Source organism: Miniopterus natalensis, chromosome 12, assembly GCF_054644295.1.
Source record: "Miniopterus natalensis isolate mMinNat1 chromosome 12, mMinNat1.hap1, whole genome shotgun sequence".
Taxonomy (NCBI): domain Eukaryota; kingdom Metazoa; phylum Chordata; class Mammalia; order Chiroptera; family Miniopteridae; genus Miniopterus; species Miniopterus natalensis.
Genome location: NC_142092.1, coordinates 69,460,053 through 69,482,705, shown reverse-complemented (window position 1 = coordinate 69,482,705; position 22,653 = coordinate 69,460,053). Strand labels below are relative to the sequence as shown.

The window sequence follows — 22,653 nt, the reverse complement described above, 5'->3', positions numbered from 1 at the left end:
ATCCAGCAAACTTTCATCGGTTGCCCCTAGTTTTAAAACTCTCCCTCACAATTTAGCTGCGATGGCCCTGGAGCAAGGTTTACTTTGCAGCCGAATGTAGTTGGTATCCTAATGTGCAAGTCTGCAGGCCCTGCACCCCTTGGTTTTGGCAGTGACTCACCCGTGCCCACATGCGGACCTGTGCCGGCACCACAGTCAACGTCTGCCTGGTCACACGCTGGGACGAGCAGGCCCGGGGACTCCCACTGTTCAGTGCTTGCATGATGTACACTTGAGATCTCCATCGTCAAATATTCACTCAAGTGCTACCAGGAAAAATTTCACGTGATCCATCATTTAAATTTTATTTAATTTTTAAGGAGTGCATTGGACACTCAAGAAAAGTCAGCTTGTTTTATACGTGAGAATTGGTTTTTTAATGCTAATAAATCAAGCACTGCTCATGAATCAGTTTATGTAGTTCGTCCTCTGCGAGGTGGCCCAATGTCTGGGACCTGTTTCCCCTCTTTCAGCACCTTCTTCACTGAGACCTCCACTCCCTCTGCCCACCCCAGCCTCCCAGACCCGGAGCCTTCACCCCTGCCTCTTCCTGCCTCCAGAGTTGCCACCACCTCTGCGCCTCGCAGCCCCACCTGTGCGCTCACCGTCTCACACGTGCCTTGTTTTCACAAACCAGACACACACCTGGTGCCGGCCCCTCTCTGCCAACAACATCATGTGAAAACAACTGCTTCAGCACCCCATACCCTGGGCAGGAGGTTCCCCGGCACCCCGTCTGGAAAGGGGGCTGCAGTGGAGCAGATGGGAGCGCTTTCCCGGGGTGACAACTGGCTGGCTGTTTGCAGCCTCTGTCCCACACCACGGCTCCGGGCCTGACCGTGCAGTATGGCAGTGTTGTGGGAACTGCTGCCTAAGACACTATATACGCACCCACTGGTGAAAGAGGGTCCCAGGTGGACAATGTGTTGTTATTCAATCTAGCTGTGATAGTGGCGACCTGCAGGCGGGTCACACCCAAAGAGCCAGGGAGTAGGGGTGGTGGGTCTGCGTGTCTGGGCCCGGCTTCATTTCATTTGACGCAAGGAAATGGGATGTCCAGTGCTCTGGGGTGGGTCATGGGGGTCACAGTGTCTGCCAGAACTGTCCACTCTCCTAGTCATGAGGCCGAGGGACAGGAGTGGGAATAGAAGGAGAGGAAAGTGCTGGCGGTGGGTGATGGGTGCTCACCACCCACATCCCGCACGGAGGGTCCTCTGTGGGGAAGAGTTGCTCCAGCCTGTTGCTCTGAGTCTGAATAGGCTGCTGGCGGCTCCTTGCAGCCTGAGATGCACTTGCAGTGGGAAACACTGCGCCCTATCTGCGCGCATGCAAACATGAAAGGCATCGACCGCCACCTTGACCCCCCTCCAAGTTAACTGAAGGGCCTGTTAGAGGATGAACCAGGACAAATCCCACCTCCCTGTGGGAACTGGTTTTTGTTACCCTACATACTTCAGTCTCCTTTTCTCTAATTGTTCAGATTGGATTTAAGATTGTGAACGAGCTCAGTACAAGGGCAGAAGAGGCGTTTTCTTTCGCTTCTCATCTGGCCTTCTGCCTGCGATCACCCAGACAGGACAAGTTCCGGGGGCCTCCCGTTACCCTGTGGGTCTCCACTCCCTGCCCCCGCAGGACAGAGATTCCAGTTTGAAAATATGCTAACAAGATGAAAAGCTCACGAAATCTGTAACCACTGCGGTTCCTGAATGACTTATGCAAATGTGTAGGAAATTAGGGCCGGGAAGGGAGGGCAGACACTGGGACCTCGCCCCTCCCAGGACATCCCCAAGGCGGGTTCAGGCCCAGGGCCACCTCCTTTGGACCCTAATTTTCCCATCCAAAAATAGAGGTGCGGGAGTAAGACTTGCCCCAGGTGTGCGTGTCAGAGGAGGTGACAGCGTCAAAGCCTTTTGGAAAACCGGACAGACAGGGAAGAACAGCCACTGGCAGCTCACTGGGGCGCAGGCGCCAGACCACGGACACTGGGAGCCGGAGCTACAGATAGTGGCTGAGTTTTGGGAAGATGACACGTGTACCAAAGCTATCTCTGGTTTCCATCTTTCCAGACAATTATTCTATTTAGAAAAATTGCACAGAGTCTAACTTCACCTCGACGCATGAGCAGCTGTTACAGAAATGTCAGTTATTAGCTATGACCAATTAAAACCCTTCAGTGCCCCATTATGCCAGCATTCACTTTGTGACACCTGCTGGTGAGCTTGGCATCTTTTTTTATTGGCCCTTTTTTTTTTTTTTTTTTTTTTAGGAAAATAAATATAGCTCAATTTTAATTATGTTTAACTCATCAACCTTCCTTTAAGAAAACTCTGCCTGCCCAAGGTTAAGCACACAACCTTTCTGTGTTTCCTCCTAGAAGCTTTGTTGTTTGACTTTCACATTTGCCTGTGGATCCCTTAAGCCTCTCCCGGCCCGGGGGTGTCAGCTGGATGAAACTCCCAGCCAGAGCCCAGTGACATGTTCAGGTGCTCACCACTTCTAAGGTAGAAGAAAAAGCTATTTTGCTGCTGGCTTTATCCCACCCCCACCCCCAGCTGCTAATCTGCTCTCCAGGCAGCAGCCAAGGAAGGAGTCATTCTTTTTGGTGAGTTTAGAAACTTGGTTGGTAGGCATTCTTTCTTTTTTTATTTCATCAGAGGCTGAACACGGAACAGTTCTTAGTATTTTGGTGGTTTTAATGAAGGGTTGTCAGAACTGATTTTCCGTTAGATGCCTGGAGTCTCGCTGGTTTTCCAGCTCAGAGAAAGCACGTTATGCAGATCCTGGCTTCAGGCGCAGCTTTGTATCTTTTATTAAATGTATTGATTTTCTCTGGAAACCATTTTCATTCCAAATTGGACTTGAAGAATGTTGCCAAAATGTTTACTGTGTGTGTTAATAACAAAAGGTTTTAATGAAAAAATAACCAGTTGGTGTTTAATTTCTTCCCAAATTCATATACGAGTAAAATCTCTTTGGGTAAAAGTCTCTGTAAAGATGTTATGGGTGGTATGTAGCAATGGTTTCTTCTGTCTAGTTTCCAAATGTAACGAGCATATCTCGGTCTGAAAGATTCGGACTGTCACAAAAATTGCTTTATTATTGAGGACCCTCTAACTCCTGGTAAATACGGATTGAGGACTGACTACACAGAGATAAAAATCCACTTACTACAGCTGTTACCCCTGCCTGAGAAAATTGTTTTGCCCTGCCTGCCTTTTTTTTTTCTTTTTTTTCACTTTTTATTGAAAATTTTAAATGAACACGAAGGTGAGAACTCCCATGTGGGCATCGGCCCCTCTGCGGCAAGCAGCAATTCCAGCTGTTTCATTTAATATGCCTCCCTCCAGGCCTTCCTTGTGGCTGGAGGATGTTCCCTGGGACTCCCACTCTGTCCCCTGTGGCCCAGGGACCGACGTGACCCTCCTGCCTGCTCCTGCCTAGCACTTTCCGGAAGGACTCTGCAGTGCCCCTCCCTTGCCCAGGCCCATCCGCCGGGGCAGGGCACCCTCCCTTCCCTCCACGGCCAAGCAATCATGAGTAGAAACAAGGCTCCCAAACAGAGACGCAGGTGGACAGCGTCCAGGACAACACGTGGGTCCCTGGATGCCTGAGGACCTGCTTCTTGATCACAGCGGGGTCAGGGACGCAGGATGTGGCAACATTTTAATACAAAGTCAGGGCGGCATCCGCTCCATCTCAGATGTAAGATGGGAAAGTAGGACATCACAACCCTGTTTTTCTAACCTAGAGAGGAAACATATTTTGAGGGAAAGCAGTGAATTCAGTACTTTCACCATTGGGCAAGTTATCAAAGGTGGGGGGTGACAATTCTCCAGGTCGCTTCTACGGGGAGCCCTGGCTGGAGGGGAGGTTCACCAGCACCTCAGTCGTTGCAGATGGATGGCCTGCTGACGTTGTAGCTGGGGTGGAAGTTCAGCCGGTCGTATGAGGTGATATAGTTGTCAGCACCCGTCACGATGCTCTTCTCCATGCAGACGTTGAAAGAATTGTTCTGGAACATTCCAGCAGCTGCTAGTTGTCTGGAAAATTGATTTGAATTTGCATAGAATACTTTCTGGAAGTAAAAATGGAACACAACAATGCAGTCAGTCGGTCATTAGGTACTTTTGGAAGAAAATTCATAAGAAAATGTCTCTATTCCTAGGAAGCAGTGAAGCCAATGCCAGCAGGATGGTCCCCCAGACCATCCCAATTCGTGCTTGGTAACTGGGAAAAATTATCAAGAATGCTTCCTTCCACTGTTACACAAATGGATGGGCCAATTTTGGGGCTACCTGAGTGTGGCATGTCCACACCTGGGTGTGGTTATGAGCCTTGATTTAGGGGTCCCGCCCGAAGCCACCCCCAGTTCCTCGTTTACAAACTGTGCTACTAGGCAGATTATTGGATTTATTTGCCTCAGAACTGACTGCCTTCAGTTGCAAGATTGGTTGTGTGTATGTGTGAATGAGGCCAGTCCTTCCCAACATCTAAGCAAGTCTACATGCACTTTTTGCATCTTTGAAAACATTTCATTGCTAGATCCACTCATTTATACCTGGCCCTGATCCCACAGGATCGGAGATGCCCCTCCCACTTTGGGCCCCTTCTATCCCACCCCCATGATGTGTTGCCTTTTTGAGAAATCTAGGGGTTAGGTCTCTTCTAGACACATCCCACCTACTCGCATGCTCTTCCTTGCTTCCCACTTACCGGCATCTCGTGCACAGTGGGGGCTCTGCTCCCGTAAGTTTGGTTACTGGTCCTGTACACCGAAGCGGGCTCCTTGGTCCTGGCAGGTGTAAGAAATGCCCTCTATTTTCCATCCATTCTAATTTTGCCCAAGCCACAGCCTTAATGGATTTGATTGATGGAGCCTTGTTGGAAATGCCTCAGGTTGGAGATGTATCCCTGGGTATGGGTTCCTAGGGATTGCCGGCTCAGCCCCTGGTCCCCTCTGCTCACCTCTGCCCTTGCCCTTCACAACTTAGACCAAAGCCCTAGAGAACTTCCAAGGGACAAGTGCTGGTCCTCAGCACCCATCGGTCCTGGCACACATGGTCATTTCCTGGGTAGGTGGGTAGGCCCAGAGCTGTGGCTCAGCCTCCAGACCCTGCTACTCAGGGGGGTCCCTCCATTTTCGAGCCTCCTGAGAACATACCTGCAGTCTCTAGTACGGACTCTGTTGACAGAACAGTAAGACTGAGAGGGCTGTGCCCCATACTACGAGATCTCGGGCATGACATGATCTTTCCACCCTCCCAGTCATCTCTCCTGGAACACAAGGATAACAGATCCAACTCTCTGGGATCATAGAGGGGACTGAAGGCGGGAGGGCGGAGAAGGTGCTCACACCTTCACATCGCTGCTGGGCTGTGACGAAGGGTGTAGAGTTTGCAGTGTACGAAAACAGCTCACAGGTCACTGACTCAGCACGACTATGGACATGTGGCCGGATCCACCCTTTGCAGACGCTCCTCTCAGTCTAGAGAGAAGTGGAGACTTACCCCCAGCCTCAGAACTAGGTTTTGTGACTTCTGCTGGAATCACCCACCGCGGCTGGATAACCACTGACTTGTGTGTCTAAAGCTCTGCGCAGCACTTTTGCAGCTCATTTGGTGATGAGCTGACCACGCTTTTGACTTGGGTGCCAGGGCAGGCTGGGGGCCTGAGGACTCTTGCATGCAGGACAACCTGAGCAGAGCGCAGGACCGGCTGGACACCTGGCTACCCGCTGGAAGAGGTGGCCTCTCTCTCTTCTGCGTTTGCCGGGTGGACCCTACTTGTGGTGCTCACCTGTAGCCACGGAACCACGCCGGGTTGTTGAACCTGACCGGCAGGTCCTCCTTTACGTGGTAGTAGTCGCTGGTTTTCTCCAGGGGTGCCTGGGCCGCAGGCTCCACAGGCTCCGCGCACTCTCGGGCGTTCTCCTCGGACATCCCGCCGTCCACGGGAGCTGCACGGGGAAGAAAGGAAGGGCAAGGAACAGCCTCTCCGCAGCCCGCGCCGCCAGGATCGCGCGGCGTCCCGTTGCTAAGCGACGGCTTGGTCACCTGACTGGATAGGTAGCGTCCTTAAAGGCGCCGCGCCTCCCGGGCCACGCCCCCCCGCTGTCCCGCGGGGCTGAAATCCGACGTCGAGAACCCGGATCGCGGGCGGGACGCCGCCGGAGCGCGGCGCGGCGCGTGCAGTGGCACCTCCGGGCCTGCAGGCGGCGGTGCGGCCGGGGCGCGGGGCGCGGGCCGCGGCGGAAACGAAGCCGCTCTGCACCGCGCCCGCCTCCTCCGCGCCATGGCGCCCACCCTGCCCCGACTGCTGAGCGCGGGTGAGCGCGCCCTGGGGGCCACCGTACCCCGCCTGCAGGGTCGCCTCCCGGGGACCCCCGCCCCGGGCCTGCAGGGTCGCCGCATGGGGACCTGGGGGGGCAGGGAAACGGGCTGCCGCGCGCCTCGACTCCGCTCTCCGCTCTCCCCGCAGGTGCCCGGCCCGGGCCGCTCCGGCTGCACGTCCTCCAGGCGGCGACCCCGGGGCTCCCCCAGCCGCGCGGCAGGACGCTGGGAAGCGCCGCGGCCCCCGCCGTGCGCGAGCCCGAGGGCAGCAGCGGTAATGCAGGTCCCTGGGCTGACCGGGGGGCGGGGGCGGGGGAGCGGGCAGGCCTCCCAGTTTGGGTTGAAATCGTCTGTCGTCAGGAGGCCCGGGTCCCCCCCTTTGGTTTAGTTGTGAAACCCTGGAGGAGCTCAGGGGAGGAGAAGGGGCGGGCTGGCCCCCAGCAGCCCCCACGGGCTAGACGCTGGGCACTGAGTGTCATCCCCCCACCCCTGAGCTGCCGCCCACATCTGAGAATGGGGCCAAGACCAGCACCTCCCTGCCCAGGTGGCGCCAGAGACTGCGGTCCGCAGGGTTAACGCAGGGCTTGGCTCCCCCCCGGCGAGTCTCTGCTGGCCCCAGGAGGGACCGTAAGGACCTCAGAAACCACCTGGGCTCAGGAGCAAAGCCACGGTCAGAACCCAGCCTCTGGCACCGAGTTTCCTGAAAAGGACCCTGTGGCCCTGGGCACCTTCTGCGGGGGCTTCACTGCCCTTGTCCACAGCCTTCTCTCTTCCCCTGGGACATGGGCAGAGCAGGGGCCCCGAGACCCAGCAGCCTGTCCTCCGTGCCAGATCTCCAGGACAGGATCCTCAGCGAGCCCCTCAAGCACTCCGACTTCTTCAACGTCAAGGAGCTGTTTTCCGTGAGAAGTCTCTTTGATGCCCGGGTGCACCTGGGACACAAAGCCGGCTGTCGGCACAGGTAGGTGGTGGTTCCTGGAGCTTTGGGGCCCTTCTGCTGGAGTCCTGAGGTGCAGGGTCACTCTGTACTGTACAACCTCTTACTCCTTCAAATGGGATCCCTGGGCCCTGTGGAAAGGCAGGGGTTTGTCCTCAAACTCAGCTTGTTGGCCCCACTCCCACCCCTCGCTCGGGGGACTCATGCGACTTTCTGCCTTGGAGCAGACTCACAGCCCTGGGGGTGGAGGTGAGGGAGGTCCGCAAGGTTCTGTAGAGGAGTGGTAACTGGTAACTAGCCTGATCTTTCACGTGGTCGGCAGCATGCCAGCTGCATGGAGAATGGATCGGAGGGAGCTGGAGGGGCAAGTGGGATGCCAGCGAGGAAGGTGGCTGTGATGTCCAGAGAAAGGGGACACAGCCTGATTCCCGGGGGCAGAAGAACTGGAACAGCGGGTGATGTGAGGTGATGGGGGCAGAGCTGGGGTCCAGGCTTTGGGGTTGGAGGTGGGGTAAGGGGGGCAGAGCACAGTGCAGGTGTCAGTGGCCTTTACCAAGGTTACTAGAACAAGGGGAGGCCCAGGGGACATCAGAAGCTTGGGTCCTGTGAAGGTTGGCCACCCCAGTGCAGATGTCACGTGGGTGTTGGGAGGGAGCAGCCTGGGCCTGGGGTGCCTCCACATCAGTGGGACAATTTAAGAGCACCTGGGGAGGAGGGGCCGTCCTGGAGGGAGCAGGGAGAGCAGGACGACGTGCTGCGCTGTGGAGGCTGCTGAGCAGTCACATGAGGTGAGGGTGAGATGGGGGCCATTGGGGCCTCTGTTGAGAGGAAGGGACAAGAGCCAGGTGGGAGTGAGCTGAAGTGGAGGTGAGGGCACGGGACCCGCCAGTACAGACAGCATGTCATGTGCTGAGGGGCGGACATCTCTCCTGCCCCGTTGGCCCTCTGTATCCTCAGGGCTCCCCTCCCAGGCCTGGCTGGCTACTGTGCAGCCTAAGGCAGCTCCCCGCTCTGCTGGTCCCTTTGCCCAGCCCTAGAAGGACATCCGTCATAGAGCCTCGAAAACAATGACAAAAGTAGCTATGAAATGAATAGCAGTGGGCAGAATACTTGTTGACATAGTGTTTAAATGTCCAGACGTCCACGTAGGATGAGCTGTGTTAGGATTCCTGACAGGCTGCAGGTTCCAACACTAAGCCACTTGCCCGACATTTGGAAGTGGCCTGCCACCCAGGCCTGTCCCCCTCACTCCCTGGCTGCCCTAGCCGACACTCAGGGGACAGGGTTCTCCTGTCATGGGGAGGGGTTGCAGACTATACCAGCCCTAGGTATGGGATTCCCCCCCCCCCCAGAGGGCAAGAAGGGATCCTGTTCACTTGCCTGGATGGGGTCTCTGGCAGGTTTATGGAGCCCTACATCTTCGGGAGCCGCCTGAACCAGGACATCATCGACCTGGAACAAACAGCCACACACCTGCAGCTGGCCTTGAACTTCACAGCTCATGTGGCCTATCGCAAGGGCATCATCTTGTTCGTGGGCCGCAATCGTCAGTTCTCATACCTGATCGAGAACACAGCCCGGGACTGTGGTGAGTACGCCCACACCCGCTACTTCAAGGGTGGCCTGCTGACCAACGCGCCCCTTCTGCTGGGACCTGGGGCCCGACTGCCAGACCTGATCATCTTTCTGCACACGCTCAACAACGTCTTTGAGCCCCACGTGGCCGTAAGAGACGCAGCGAAGATGAACATCCCCACAGTGGGCATCGTGGACACCAACTGCAACCCCTGCCTCATCACATACCCCGTGCCCGGCAATGACGACTCACCCCCATCCATCCAGCTTTTCTGCAGGCTCTTCCGGACCACCATCAACCGGGCCAAAGAGAAACGGAGGCAGGTCGAGGCCCTGTATCGACTGCAGGGCCAGGAGGGGACCGAGGGCCGGGGTCCTGCTAACCCTTCATCCCCAGGCACACAGGCCCCGCTAGAAGTGGGTCGTTCACCGTGACATGTCCACTCTCCTCCCAAATAAAAACAGTGGTCAGGCCTGTTCTAAATTAGAAAACCCTTCTGTCCCTGGCTGCAGTCCCTAATGTATTTGAGTCATTCCCGCGTTGCGTTCCCGCCCCTGGTCGCAGCTCTGGGCAGCTGCCTCCCAAGGCTCGTGCATCCCCGCAGGGCCCAGCAGGTGCGCAGAGGGCATGTGGCCTGCCCAGAAAGGACCCGTCAGGAGATAGCTTGTCCCTGAGTCTACCTGCTTCCACCTTGAGATCAGTCCTCATGGGCTCAGTTCTGCCAGCAGGTCGGTTTTTATTCCTGACCAGAGTAGCCCTTGGTTGGGCTGCTTTCCCACTGTCTGGTTTCAGGGACTGCTTTGTAACCTGAGGTTGCGCGGTGAGCCACTAAGGTTGGGACAGAACAGGCAAAGCAGGCCGCATGAGTCCAGCAGAACTGAAACTCGGGTTCGGGCTGAATGCCGCTTCGACCTCTGGGTTCAGCAGTGTGGTCCGTGTGGACGTGGTATCTCAGCGTGGCACTTACCAGATACCCACCGTGCCCATGGAGCACACGAGGTCTCTGCCCTCGGGGTCCCTAAGCTTCAAGGGGATGCGCAGGCATGTGGATGTGTAGTTTGGTTGGGACAACAGAAGTGCCAACTGCCCCTCAAGGCCACCATCTTCAGTGTTGGGGCTCAGAGGCCCTTATGACCCCCCCACAGGCCAGGCCACCCCTAATAGGCACCCTCCCCAGTGGTCAGGAAGGACTTTCCTGGCCACACTTGTGTCCCTGGGCTGAGTGTGGCCCCTCTGTCCAGCATGCCTCCTCATGGCTCAGCATTTATGCTCCTGTGTACCTGACTGCTCTGAGCAACCTGTCTGCTGGGGAGTGTGAACAGCAGGGTCTGGGACACGGTAGCCCTCATGTGGGTGTACACATGCCCACCTCTGCCAGCCTGGGTCCCACAGAGCACATGAGAGACAGGAAGACAAGTCCCAAGTGTCCTGTCAACCTCAGGGTTGGGGGGACAGGGAATGTCTTGTGGTTTGGAAGGCGCAAGAAACCGAGTGCCACTGAAACCAGAAGTGACCATCACTTTAATTTGCAAACCTGAAATTAATAATGCAAGTGTACAGGCAGGTAAATTGAGGGGCCCCTCCAGGGCTTGGTGTGTGCAGGTGAGATTTCCCCAAGCTAAGCACTGAGGGAGAGCCAGCTGGGCACCAGAGGGGCACTGGGGGGAACCAAGACGCTTGACATCAGACCACAAGATGAAACTGCTAACTGAACAGGAGTCCCTGGACCTCCCTGAGGCCGAGGGTAGCAGAGGGTCCATACCAACCTTCAAGATCACCTACAGGGAGGGTGTCCCAGGTGGCTCTGGCAGGATTGGCCCTGTTCTGTTGTCCTTGACCAAAGGGCTGGGGGGAGGGAAGCAACCCTGGGGGTGTCCATGCCAAAAGCCCCTAGCAGCCTGGCTGGAGTGGCCCCACTCCATATGAACCACGCAGAGGGCCTGCCTGGCCCCTGCCATCCTCTGTCCCCTGAAGACCACCTGGTACAGGAGTTTGTATTGGTCACTTGCTCTGCTCCAGTTCCAGGTGACTAGATAAGTGCACCTGAGCCAGAACATTGCAAGGGCTGAGGAAGGACCCGGAGGAAAGGCACAGGAGGGGGCAGAGCTGCGTGGGGGCTGCTCCAGGAGTAGCAGCCAGGGAGGACCTGGGGGACTCTTCTGAACTGACTCCGTGATGAGAAGCCAGCTGGGGAGGCTCCCACAGGGCTCAGGTGAGGGGGCCTCAACCCTGGCAGGAAGGGGCCTCCAAGCATGCCACCCCAGAGATGAACCCCAAGAGAGCCGAAAAGCAACCCAAGGAGACTGTGCTCAAAGCCCAGGAGGGGCTGTCCTCCCTGCTGCCATCATGGCTGACATGCCCTATTAGACTTCTGAGTCCTGGCAGGGCTGTGCCCTGACCAGCTGGTGTCTCCGGGCGGCTAGTTAGAGCTCGGGCCTGGAAGAGCCAGGATTTGGGGCCAGAGTGGGTGAGGGCAGGAGCCCCATACCCCCAATGAGGGCCAGGGAGTTTGAGGTGAGTGTGCCACAGAGGGGTCTCCAGAACCAGGGCCCGGAGACGGCCAGGGAAGGCCTCTTGCCCAGACACCTCTCAGGGTCGAGCCCAGGGCTTTGCCTCCTGAGTGGCCGCAGTCCCAACCCGTGGAGTTTGGGATCTTCCCCCTCTGCCAGCCCAGCGCTCCTGTGCAGCGTTTCCCCAGGCTGGTGCCATCTGCGTGTGGCTGGGAATGCGATCTGTATGTGTGGTTAACATGCTCCATGGGGTTGACTTGACTTAGAGGTTACTGTTTACGTGGGTGGGCCTCACCAATGAAAGGCCTTGAGAGCAACACCAGGTTTACAGGACAAGAAAACCTGCCTCGGGACTGCAGCGTCTAGATCCTACCCGGCTTGCCGTCTGCTAGCCTGGCCCACAGGTTTTGAACGTGCCAGCCCACGTGATCACGAGCCGATATATTAAAATCAGTCTCTCTCCCCTCTCTATTCCACGCAAGCACACGCATACATACACACAGGCACACGTGCATCCTGTTGGCCATTTGAAGGCCCCCAACACGCACAATGTTAACACACCTGTGTACTCCCGTCTCCACTTTAGAATCACTGCAACTGAAGGGCTTTAGAAACTCGGAGCCAGAGGACGTCTGCAGCCAAGGGCCTGTCCATCCAGAGCATGTGGCACATGGGGCTCTGTGGGCACTGCCCAGGGGCTCTGAGGGAAGCCTGGTTGATACTGTCCATCTGGACACACAAATGACCCCCGAAAGTCCTCTCGCCTGTTCCAGCCAAAACGCTGAACAGAAAACTCGTTTGAGAGGCCTGCTGGCCACACAGCACCCGACTCCTACAATAGAAAGGTGGATACATGAGGCCTCAGGAAATAAATCCAGTGTTTTCAGAATGTGACTCCTTGACAGGAAGGCCTGTAGAGAATGTCCCCTTTGGCACATCTCTTGGGTTAGTAGTTTTCTGCCTGTCCACTGTTCCCTTTCAGCGCCTGTACCTGGTGGACGCTGTTTCCTACACACGCCTAACTGGGATGCTAATTATTTTCACTCTACAGTCAGTAAAGAAGTGCCCTGGGTGGGTGGCTCCATTGGTTGAGCACTGTCCCATGCACTGAAAGGTCGCCAGCTCGATTCCCAGTCAGGGCACATGCCCAGGCTGCAGGTTCAGTCCCCGGTCAGGGCACATGCAAGAGGCAACTGATCATTAACCCTTTCTCTCCCCCTCCCTTCCTCTCTCTCTAAAATCAATTTAAAAAGAGAAAAAATTATGGAGTATGCACCACCCAGGAAATCATCATTATTAATGTTTGAATGTCTAGTCCTCACTGGAGGCGCCACCCCGTTACACAGCTGCCAGGCTGCACTCATGGGGCCACGAGGGCTGGGCTATTCCTCCAACCAGCCTTCAGCAAGTATTACTATTTGGGTTGTGATTTGCTTCCAAAGGATTCTGAGTTTGCATGAGGGAGAAAGGCAGAAAGAGGGAAGGAAAGATGACCTCATCGTTTTTTTAAAAGCTGCTGTGGTAGCTGATTTTCACTAAGTGCAGAAAAACCATTTGACAAAATCCAACATCCTTTCATGATAAAAACACTCAAGAAATGAGAAACAGCAGGGAACTTCCTGAGCCTGACAAACAGCATCTGTGACCAACCCACAGCTCACATCACACTCAATGGGGAGAGACGGGAGGCCTCACCCTGAGGTCAGGAAAGGGGAGCCGTGTTGGGTGCCCAAGGGCACACTGGGAGTCTCTCTGACAGCTGATTGGGGGCCCTTTCTCATGGGGAACCTGGGAAACCTCCTCCTCCCTCCGCCGGAAATGGGCTAATCATTACAATATGACATTTTCAAAGAAAGCTGCGTTTTGAACCACAAAGTGATCCTCAAGCAAAATGTGAAGGATGTTAGTGACTTTTCATATTGTCTTAAATAAAAGCCAAGGCTGGGTGTTTTAATTTCAACACAGGGTAAAATATAGGATCATTTGTGCACTTTCCCCGACACAGAAACAAAACCGGCTATTGGAGGAAACTCCAGGGCATATTGCCACTTCCAGGTCACCCCCAGAATGGATCTGAATAAAATGACTGAGTCCTGACCCCCTCTGTCCTTATAGTCAACCCACAATAAATGCATCAACTCGTAACAAATGGGGCATAAATGAACCAAAACACATTCATCTCCTCAGCCAGGTAGCATCAGCACAAGCTGCAGGTGTGCACCTGCCACCAGCTCATTACAGGAAATGGGACCACAGGTGTGCGCCTGCTACCAGGTCATCACAGAAAAAGTGACTACAGGTGTACTCCTGCCACCAGGTGCCCAGGCAGGGGGCGGGCACGGTGGTGGGAGCACAGTGCTGACATGGATCAGCTCTCTCACCTGCAGGATAACTGGGGGTAGGTTCGCTGTCCCATCCTGGAGGTGATGGAGTCTCCAGCTTGTCTTCAAGGGTGCGCACCTCGCCCCCTGGATACCAACAAGCAGAACTCCATGACAAAGGGCCGGGCAGAGAGCAAAGGTTCCACGCCCACCTGAGCCCAGCTCGCAGAGTGAGCAAGAGGTGGGCTTCCCGGGCTCAGGGGTCAGTCTCTCCTGGCTCTGGAAACTTGGAAACTGGCTCTGCACACCGGCCAACACGAGCTGCAGGGCCGTGGGTTCTCTGGAACAGCAGTCACTCCACGCTGCGTGCTGCACCCCGCAGCGCACACGCGCCCCCCAGGACTCTTCAAACGCCGCAGCGGACCGGGGGGTTACAGGGCAGTTGGGCCGGACAGGGACACCCGGGGCCAGCCCGCTTGGGTGGCGCGCCGTGGCGGTGACGCCGTTGGGTGGCGCGCGCGCGCGCCGAGGCGGAGTCACGCGCGCAGGCTTTCCAGGCGCAATGTGCGCGCCCGGCTGTGGGCGCAGCGCCGAAGTGCCCCACGCGGGGCCCACGAGGGGTCCACCGGTGTCTACGAGGCGGGCTCGTGCGTCCCCTCCACCCACGGCGGGGGAGAGCCGTGGCCATATCCGCGCTGAGCTGGGCTGAGGCTGCTCCATAAGCAACCCTCATGGGACAGTTGGGAAACTGAGGCAGGGACTGCCCTTCCCCCCGCCCCCAGGCCCACCTAGGCCAGGTCTCAACCCTCCCCTGGGGTTTGCTTTGGGAGTGAGAGCCCCTGAGATCCTAGGCGACCCCTGCTAACGCAGCCTCTCCAGTCCTCCTCTCTCCCCATTCTCTGGTGTGACACAAGGACCGAGAGCCCAGCTACAGACAGGAATCTCCTTGGAGAGCAGGACGGGACCCTCCTATTAATAACGTGTCCTCTTCTTAGTTCAAGCTCAGGGGACAATGACGCGAATTTTCTTATGTCACTTTGGGGACATGGCACATGAAAATTCGTTTTGAGCAGGAATCCCAAATTCTAATGTCCTCAGTGCTGTAGGAGCTACCAGGAGGGCTGAAGCCCCGGCTGCGGTAGTGGGGAGAGTGGCCACTGTCTTTCCTCAGCTCCCCCGCGCCTCCTGGGAATGCCCCCAGAGCTGCTGATTCTCAGAAAGAAACCAGAAACCCTGATTTTCATGTGAAATTACCCAATTTTAAAATCACTTCCTGGGCAAGAGAGAAAAGTTGTAGGTAAGATTGGGACCACAGGTTTACAAGTCTGATGTCCAGGGTCCCATGTTTGGGATCCCACCTTCCGCTGATGATGAGTCTGCGGCTGGCTCCCCCAGCTGGGGCTCAGCTTCCTCCAGGCTGGTGGGTGGAAGGGAGGAGGGAGTCCTTCCTTCCCCAAACCAGCCAGCCCCTCCCCACGAAGTCAGGCCCCTGTGACCCCTTCTGTCTGCGCTGGGCTTCCAAGGGGAGGACACCCATCTGCCCAGGGACTGGGCACTGCAGGCCATGCCAGGGCCAGGTGGCCAATGTGGTTGCCCAGACTTCGGCCCAAACGGCCAGACCCAGGAGGCAGGTCTGGGTGCACCACAGAACCCCCCACTCTGCCCCCATGACAGACACTACTGTCACAGAGAGTCCTGTCGGATTCTCATCGGGTGCCTCTTTTCTGCAGCCAACAAAGAAGCGGTTCCAAGCTCAGGGCCATGATGGGGCAGGGGACAGTGACTACGTTAGACATCGCGGAGTGCTGGCGCTGCTCTAAGAGCTTTGCACAGGCTGGCTGACTCACGCAGTCCCGCTGCCCACGGGAGCTAGGACCCACCAGAATCCCCGTTTTGCAGGGTCCCACCCTCCTGGAGGGGGACCCGGGGCTGCGCAGGGCTGGCCCGCAACAGACCCAGGCGCAAGCGCGGGCGGGAGGGTGAGAATCCCGACCGGCGGGGCGGGAAAAGGATGGCCCACTAGAGGGCGCTGCGGCTGCGGCCTCCGGGCGGGCTGGCGAGGCTTGGCCCTCGCGGGCCGCCGTACACACTATAAAAGGCTCGCTGCGCCTTCGTGCGCTCTTTCTGGGCGGCGGCGGAGCTGCAGGTTGCTGTGTCCATGGCGGCTTTGCACGGCCTCGGGGTTCGTGGCCCAGGCGGCTCCCGTCCGCCCCGCCGCCGCCCCCGGCCTTGCTGGGCGGGCGGTAGGGAGGAGGCGCCTGCTGATTTGGAGCCTCCGGTGGACGCGCCCCGTGGAGAGGAGGCGGGAGCGGTAAGGGAGCCGTCGCCCCGGCTTCGTCCACGCGGCTCATCGCGGCGCGGGGTGCGCTGCCTTTGCTGACGGGCCGGGGCCTTGAAGACGTCCCTTTATGCTTTGGGTCACCTGTTCTTATTTTATAAGGTGGGTCGACTCCCTGCTCACTGAGTGGTTTCCGAATGGCAGTGGGTGTGACTGCTGCAGGTTGGCGCGGTGGCCTGGTGCCCGAGTCACCTGGTGTCCAGTGGATCCCAGGCCGAGTGCCTCCTTGTCTTTCGTCCGATTCCGCTGCGTTGTAACCTTCATTGTCCACACTCGACCTAAGCAGAAAGTTAAGGGGGGGGGGGTGTCACGGCCTGCTATTTAGAGGTGCGGTGGCCTGGTGGCAGAAGGCCAAATGCAGCAAAACCCAGACTGGGTGAAGTGCTGCTTTGAGGACTTGTAAGGTTCCTATAAATGGGTTTCTCTCTCTGGAGAGCTTGCTTGCTGGAAATTAAGCTCCTGGAAGGGTGTCCTGGGGTCCCAGGTGAGCTGACAGGTTGGTGCTGGAATAGGTCATGCCCCCCAGGTGTAGCTTGCAAATCCAGCCCCTTCTGTGTGACATCCTAAGGACACCGGGTAAGAGGTTGAAGCCAGGTACTATCCTCGGTGCACACTGCCCCTAGAGGCGTTGCAGGTGTGGCTGCCGTGTCCCATCTGTGTCATTAGGTGGCAGAGAGAAGAGAGGCTCGTCTACGCCTAGCGTTCTGGCTGTGAACGTCTGGATGGTTGATAGCCTGACATGGCACCCAAGCCCTGGGTTGCTGGTGTGTGCTGGCAACCTGAAGCCCATCGAGTAAAAGCTTCTTAATTCTTTCCTAGTTCTTGGCTGGCCTCGGGTCACGAGGTTGTCATGCCTCTGGCAGCAGGAGGTAGGAGCCCGCTGCTGGCGCAAGGATGAGTGGAAAAGGTGAGTAAGTTTCGGGCTGGCTTGGTGAAGATCTGAGTGTTCCTTACTGTCACATGGATGAAAAAGATGGCACCAAAAATTTTCCTTTGGAGGGTGAGCTGATGAATGTCACCTAGCAATCTGATAATTCAAATTATTTTAGGTAGGTTTAAGTGTTACAAAATATTCATGGATAGCTACTCATTCAGATACACCAGAAATCCTGTTGTAGGATTTAAAGGTTTGGGAAGGTGCCACGGGCCAAGTAAACCTCCAGCATGTGAGGTTTGAAAAGTTGCCAAGCATTGCTTGTTTCCTGTGTTGCCACTCTCCCCTCTGGTCTTGTGTCAGGGCCTCTCTAGGAGCTCTGGGGGAGAGGGTGCAGAAATCTCTAAGGAGGACCCTCCTGGCTGCACTCTAATCCCCACATTCTTCAAACACTGAGCTGCTGCCAGGGGCTGGCAAGGTGGTCCAAGTGTTTAATCTCCACTGTGGGCTGCCCATTGGGAGTCAGAAAGGTGACAGTGGGAAAGGTGAAGGACTCCCCGGTCAGCAGCAGCTTTGGCGGTTTTAAGTACTGAGTGGGGAGAGTAGTATAAGTATAGGGCTTAGAGCCCTGGGCCAGGCAGCTGGGCGAGAATGGCTGCCCTGCAGGTGCTGGACCTGCCGGCACCACAGACGCAGCTGCTGTGCTGCACCTGTGACATCAGGGCAAAGAGGAAGTGAAGTGGCTATTTCTACGCTCAGTGCTCAGAACAGTGAGCACTAAGAATGGTTTGTAGCCTGACATTCCTTGGAGCTCCCGGCCAGCTGGCATTTTGATTACATGTTCACGGCAGTCAGACCTGTGTTCAGGCTACAGTTCGGAACCCCAGGCAAGACCCTAAACACTTTGGTTTTCCTTTTCCTCTGTAAGATGAGGCTGTTCTGAGGACTAAATGAGGTGGGTGGGTGTAGATGCACATGGCAAACGCAGTAAAATGGGATTGACCAGGATAGGGTCTCCTGCCTGGAAATGAATATTCTGTAGTCTGGGCAGGAGGCTTTTTAGCAGTCCTTGGGCAGAGCACCCCTGGCTAAGAACCACTACGCTGGTATGAACTCCCTGTGGGGCCCTGGGTGGGCGGTCAGGAGCCACCTCACACATGAATACACACACTATAAGAACCCTTGAGACAAGCAGAGCACTTCAAGGAGCAGGAGAGGTGCCAGAGGTTTACTCCCGGCATTTGCCTGTCAATGAGTTGGAATTCAGGGCCCATGTGGATCCCCTCAGTGGGTGAACTCTGCAAATGATTGTCCCAGCCAGGGCACTGGGGAGTGCAGGGGCCACTCTTGGTAACCCCACTGGGATGGTAGGTGTGACCGGCTGCCCTTGTCTCCTTGCAGGTGAGGAGGTGTTTTAAGTGTAAGATCAGTGGGTATCAACAGGGGCAACTTGTGTGACCCTCCCAAGACACGTGGCATTGTGTGAAGATATCAGATGGGCAGGTGCTGCTGGCATCTAGTGGGCAGAAACCAGGGATGCTACAGTCCACAGGCGCGGCCCCAAACGTCAGTAGTGTGGAGGTTGACTCCCCCTGCTACAGAGTCCCATCAGAAAACAGCTTTGATTAGGGTTTAGGGAGCCCAGGTCAGCGCAGGAATGCCTGTCCGGCTTCTCACCCTCTTTCCTTTCTCAGATCCAGGGGCCCGGGAAGGGCACGAGGCTGGTCAGTGGCAGGTGCGGGCATAGTCACCCCAGGACTCCTTCAGGACAGGTAAGTTGGGAGGGGGATGGCTCACTGGGGTCAGGACTTCTGGACCTTACGGTGGACTCTGGGTTTGCCAGAATCTGGCTGAGGGCTGAGTATGGAATTATCCTCGGGGGGGGGGGGGGGGGGGGGGGGTCGTTCATCGTCTAATTGGAGCTTGTTGGCCTTTGATTTGGGAAAGGGTCTGCCCTGGCACCCATGGGAGGAGTGCTGTGCTGTCCCCAAAATGATGCTCGTAGAGGGATGCTTGTCCTCAGCTTCTCTGTGTCTGCACTGTGCAGCAGCTTCTTCCAAAACCCAGGCCTGGCAGTGAGTCGTTTCAAAATTAAAAGTAAACAGTACGTGTATTGGGGGACACGCTCATGGCCCTGTGGTAAAAGCACTTCTCAGTCCCAGGCCTGTGGGAGAGGTGAGGGTTTAGTTTGTTGGCAGTGTTGCAAGTGGCCAGAGCCTCCATTTTCAGTGAGACAAGGTGACTGTCAGCTGACCTTGGTCACCTCACCTGTGTGGAGGTGTATTAGTTACTGACTTCTGCGTAGCATGTTGCCCAGGAACTTGGTGCCTTAGGGCAGCAAAGACTCGTCCCTCTCACCGTTTCTGTGGGTCGGGAGCGGTGTGGCTGTATTTCTCATGAGACTGAGATGGCACGCTCTGGCTGCTGGCAGGAGGCTGAGGGGCCTCACAACACGGCACCTGGCCTCCCCCAGAGCCTTGTGACCCTGCCTGGCAAGGGACATCATCCCTGTGGTCAAGCTGGCCGGCCCTGATGTATGGGAGGGGACTGCATGGTAAGCATGGGGCAGGGCGGGAGCTGCGCACCACAGGCAAACAGGGTATTGTATTGCCCTTTATTCCTGTGGCCCTTAGTCCAAGTTTTGGGAGGGAGCAGCCTTTCCGTATGTGAGGTGCTCGATTTTCCATGGCTTGCCTAGGAGGAGACACGGAATGGCAGGGAGTGAGTGGGCCTAATTGCCAGAGAGGACAAGGGTGGCTCACGCCCACCCTGAGCCCAATGGCCATCTTGGTGCTGGAAGTTGTGGCTGCAGAATGGGCCCGTCCTTGTTGGTAATTGAGTGGAATCTCACTTAGAAGTGTGCTGTGGGGCATGGCGTTTCCTTAGAGCTGGGGCTTCCTGTTGGTCTTTGAACTGTGCACGAGGCTGGGTCTGTTGCTTTTGACATGGACTCCACCAGAAATTGGGTGGTGAGGGGAGGTTCAGAAGACAGAGTTGGGCTTGGCCATCTCAGGGAGAAGGGGGGGCTTCATTCCAGAAACCATTTCTGCTCTGCTGTCCTGAGGGCTGCAGCCCAAGGGCAGGAGGCTTGGTGCACTGAGAGGGTTGTGGTCCAGCCCCTGGGGGATCATCTCAGAAGTCACTGGTTTTCTTTCTGTCTACAGTTGGGGATCCCACTGGACCAGCCCAGGCACCATCCTCGGTCCTGGAAAGAGCGGAGAGGCAGGAAGACACTGCCTGACTCACATTACAACAGGAAGATGCAGCCTGTGGTGCTGCTGGTCCGGGAGTCCGCTGCAAGAGTGGGTCAGAGCTGGCAGCAGTCTCCAGTGCAGGAGAATCTGCAGGCCATTAATGCATTATTAAGAGGGATGGCAAGGGGTGCTGGGTGACCCTGCAATTATATGTATCGTGTACAGGATTCTTCCGGTAAAGTAAACCACGTTTATTTACAGTCTTGGCGATTCATGCATTGGTACAAACTGGACAACACACACAGTGAATGAATGTTATGAGACTTATGCATATGTTACAGTCATATTCACAATGCAATTTTGGAAAATTTTTTTTTTAAACTTGTGGTGATAGGCAGTTTCTCTAGTTATGAGAGGCCTATACTGTACCACACACAAAGACACACACCAGACAAGCTTGTTAACTGCATCAGGTCTTCACGAAGCTGAAGTTGGTCGTGGGGGGCTCTGTTGAGTGGGGCGGAGGCTGGAGGGGAGGGGCAGGCACAGACTTGCTTCATTTCTCCTATAAATTACTTTGTAACAACACTGCATTTTCAGTGGTGTGTTCCTTCCAGACTTCCATGGTGTTCTGTTGAGATTCCCTTCCATGAAGACCTTTCCAGGGAGCCTCACGGTCCTTATGAGCCCCCAATCCAGAGGCTAAATTAGACGTGTTTGGGGGCAAGTCAACCATTTTGCTGCTCAAGGGTTCTGCTCTGGGTGGCCAGGGCGTTGTGCAGTGTCAGGAACTTTTAAAAGGCAGTCCCTCACAGGCCAGGTCCTTCCTGACTTCGGGGACAAAGCATCACTTGACCCAATGCAGAGAAGGTTCTCGGTGTGCAGCCTCCTTGTACAACCCAGGACTGGTAGCTGGCGTTAGTGTTCCCTTCGAGGCTGGGGGTCCTGCTCAGAAACCCAAAGGCAAAAGGCTTTTGCAGAAAACAGTTGAGTGAGCTTGTCCCTTCTGCCTTCAGTCCTGTGCTGCTGCTTTGCTTTTCTGATAAATGTGGCATTGGGGGCAGGGCACTTTGCTGCACTGAAAACCTGTTCAGGCGAATATCCTTCGTGATTTTCTCAAGGGTATCTGGGAACTTGTTAATCTTGACACTTTTTTTAAAAATCTCTAAAATTTTCAGATCGTCCTTTACTGGCATTAAATTCTTCAGCATTAGATCCTCAGCTTGCTTTTGCTTTTAAGTTGTCACGTAATGACTTCCTCCAGTCAGCCTGCAGGTGTGCCTTGTAGCAGTCCTGCGCCTGCATGAGAGATGCATTTTCATTTCCAGGTAAGAGGGTCTTTCACGAGAAGTATAAGGTTTTCATGCCTGTTGGAGTAGCTGTAACGATGGTTTCATAAATTTCCCTTTTGGTCCTTAACCTGGAATAGTTTATCTTGAAGAGGCAGGTACATGTCAAGCACTTTCAGTTCTTGTGGCATCCTGGCTTTCTTTTGTGGGAGCACCTCCAGCATCCCTAGTGACACTGCATGTGGGTCCCAGTGTATATAGTTCAAGGTTTACAGTATTGCCCTAAACATGAAGACAAGGCCACAGGACCTCGAGATCATTTATAAATAGAATGACATTTTATGCACTCATGACATACTTTCTTGATGTTTCCAGGCAACATGGCTTGGCTGTTCTCTCAAACTTGCAAATCAAAATTTCCAACCTATTGAAAAAATCCACATCTAAGTGGACCTGCACAGTTCAAGCTTGTGTTCAAGGGGAGCCTCTTAAGTGTCCAGAACCCCTAGGTCCTACAGCTTGGGTTATCTTCCCCCACAAGGGGGGAATTGAGGTGGGAAAAATAGTTATGATAAATTTAGGATGAGCTTTAAGGGCTAGTACTAAGAATTGGGTATTACAGTTGAAATTTTGGAACGTGTTTCAGACAAAATGTTCAAGTGAACTGAAGAATTTAATGCATTTTCCTTCAAGGAAAGGATTTTCGTGTTGGCAAAACTGGAGACTAAGCTGGTCTTGAATAAACTGCCTTGACGTGCATTTCCCGTGTGATAGGCTGGGTCTGAAACATGGGGAAGGTGTGTGTTCTCACTGGTGGGGGCCCCCCGTGGGGAAGGGGTGTCAGGTCCCAGGGTGCTCGGCTTCTCGCTGGCAAGGGACGGGAAAATTCACAGCTCTTCCCCAGATAATAGATTTTTACACCCAGCAGTTCACTGAAATCGGCAAAGGATTCCTGGTCAGGGCTGTGTTCTGAGTATCCAGCGCTGCAGATCGACCCGATTCCCCACTTGCTGCTACACCGCCGTTCTCATTGGTCCTGCCTCTCCATCCACACCTTCGGCAGTCAGGCCCTAAGCCATGTTGGGGTCTGGTCCTCGCAACCAAACAGGAGGGTCAGCTTCCAGCATCCCATCACACCACCCCCTTGTCCCAGTTAATTACCTCACACTGGCTCTAGGAGTTTGAGGGGCCAGGCAGGCTCTGGGACCACCCACTGAGGCCTCCAGCAGCCATGACCCTGAGAACT

General features: G+C 55.5%; 2 protein-coding genes, 1 long non-coding RNA gene and 2 other non-coding genes across 6 annotated transcripts; 4 read left to right on the top strand and 1 right to left on the bottom strand.

The window, feature by feature from the left end:
• Positions 1–3,891: 3,891 nt before the first annotated feature.
• PIERCE1 (piercer of microtubule wall 1) lies at positions 3,892–5,978 on the bottom strand. 2 transcript variants are annotated; one of them, XM_016211110.2, is made up of 3 exons: positions 5,836–5,978; positions 4,753–4,831; positions 3,892–4,114 (listed from the first exon to the last, which is right to left on the bottom strand). In XM_016211110.2, the coding sequence occupies exons 1-3, from the start codon at positions 5,976–5,978 to the stop codon at positions 3,923–3,925; spliced, it is 414 nt and encodes a 137-aa protein (XP_016066596.2). In that variant the 3' UTR covers positions 3,892–3,922. The 2 variants fall into 2 exon arrangements, with proteins under 2 accessions (XP_016066596.2, XP_016066597.2); XM_016211111.2 differs by having other exon boundaries at positions 3,910–4,068.
• A 345-nt stretch (positions 5,979–6,323) lies between these two features.
• MRPS2 (mitochondrial ribosomal protein S2) lies at positions 6,324–9,380 on the top strand. Its single transcript, XM_087823243.1, has 4 exons — positions 6,324–6,364; positions 6,517–6,642; positions 7,200–7,329; positions 8,706–9,380. Exons 1-4 carry the CDS (start codon positions 6,331–6,333, stop codon positions 9,313–9,315), a joined length of 900 nt encoding a protein of 299 aa, XP_087679369.1. The 5' UTR covers positions 6,324–6,330; the 3' UTR covers positions 9,316–9,380.
• A 6,473-nt stretch (positions 9,381–15,853) lies between these two features.
• Positions 15,854–22,164, top strand: LOC107535534 (uncharacterized). Its single transcript, XR_001603038.2, has 4 exons — positions 15,854–16,152; positions 16,870–16,957; positions 18,619–18,696; positions 20,089–22,164. It is a non-coding gene; the product is annotated as an uncharacterized LOC107535534 (long non-coding RNA).
• LOC148091882 (small nucleolar RNA SNORA17) lies at positions 16,663–16,792 on the top strand. The gene has a single exon (XR_015715462.1). It is a non-coding gene; the product is annotated as a small nucleolar RNA SNORA17 (small nucleolar RNA).
• Positions 17,588–17,728, top strand: LOC148091881 (small nucleolar RNA SNORA43). The gene has a single exon (XR_015715455.1). It is a non-coding gene; the product is annotated as a small nucleolar RNA SNORA43 (small nucleolar RNA).
• Positions 22,165–22,653: the final 489 nt, after the last annotated feature.

Excerpts from the sequence above, each read along its gene's own strand:
- PIERCE1 (XM_016211110.2), bottom strand. The coding sequence starts at position 5,978 with ATGTCCGAGGAGAACGCCCGAGAGTGCGCGGAGCCTGTGGAGCCTGCG. Across the intron at positions 4,832-5,835 it reads GCGTGGTTCCGTGGCTACAG|GACCAAGGAGCCCGCTTCGG; the intron begins GTGAGCACCACA and ends TACACCTGCCAG. Across the intron at positions 4,115-4,752 it reads CCACTGTGCACGAGATGCCG|AAAGTATTCTATGCAAATTC; the intron begins GTAAGTGGGAAG and ends TTTTACTTCCAG.
- MRPS2 (XM_087823243.1), top strand. The coding sequence starts at position 6,331 with ATGGCGCCCACCCTGCCCCGACTGCTGAGCGCGG. Across the intron at positions 6,643-7,199 it reads CGAGCCCGAGGGCAGCAGCG|ATCTCCAGGACAGGATCCTC; the intron begins GTAATGCAGGTC and ends CCTCCGTGCCAG. Across the intron at positions 7,330-8,705 it reads AAAGCCGGCTGTCGGCACAG|GTTTATGGAGCCCTACATCT; the intron begins GTAGGTGGTGGT and ends GGTCTCTGGCAG.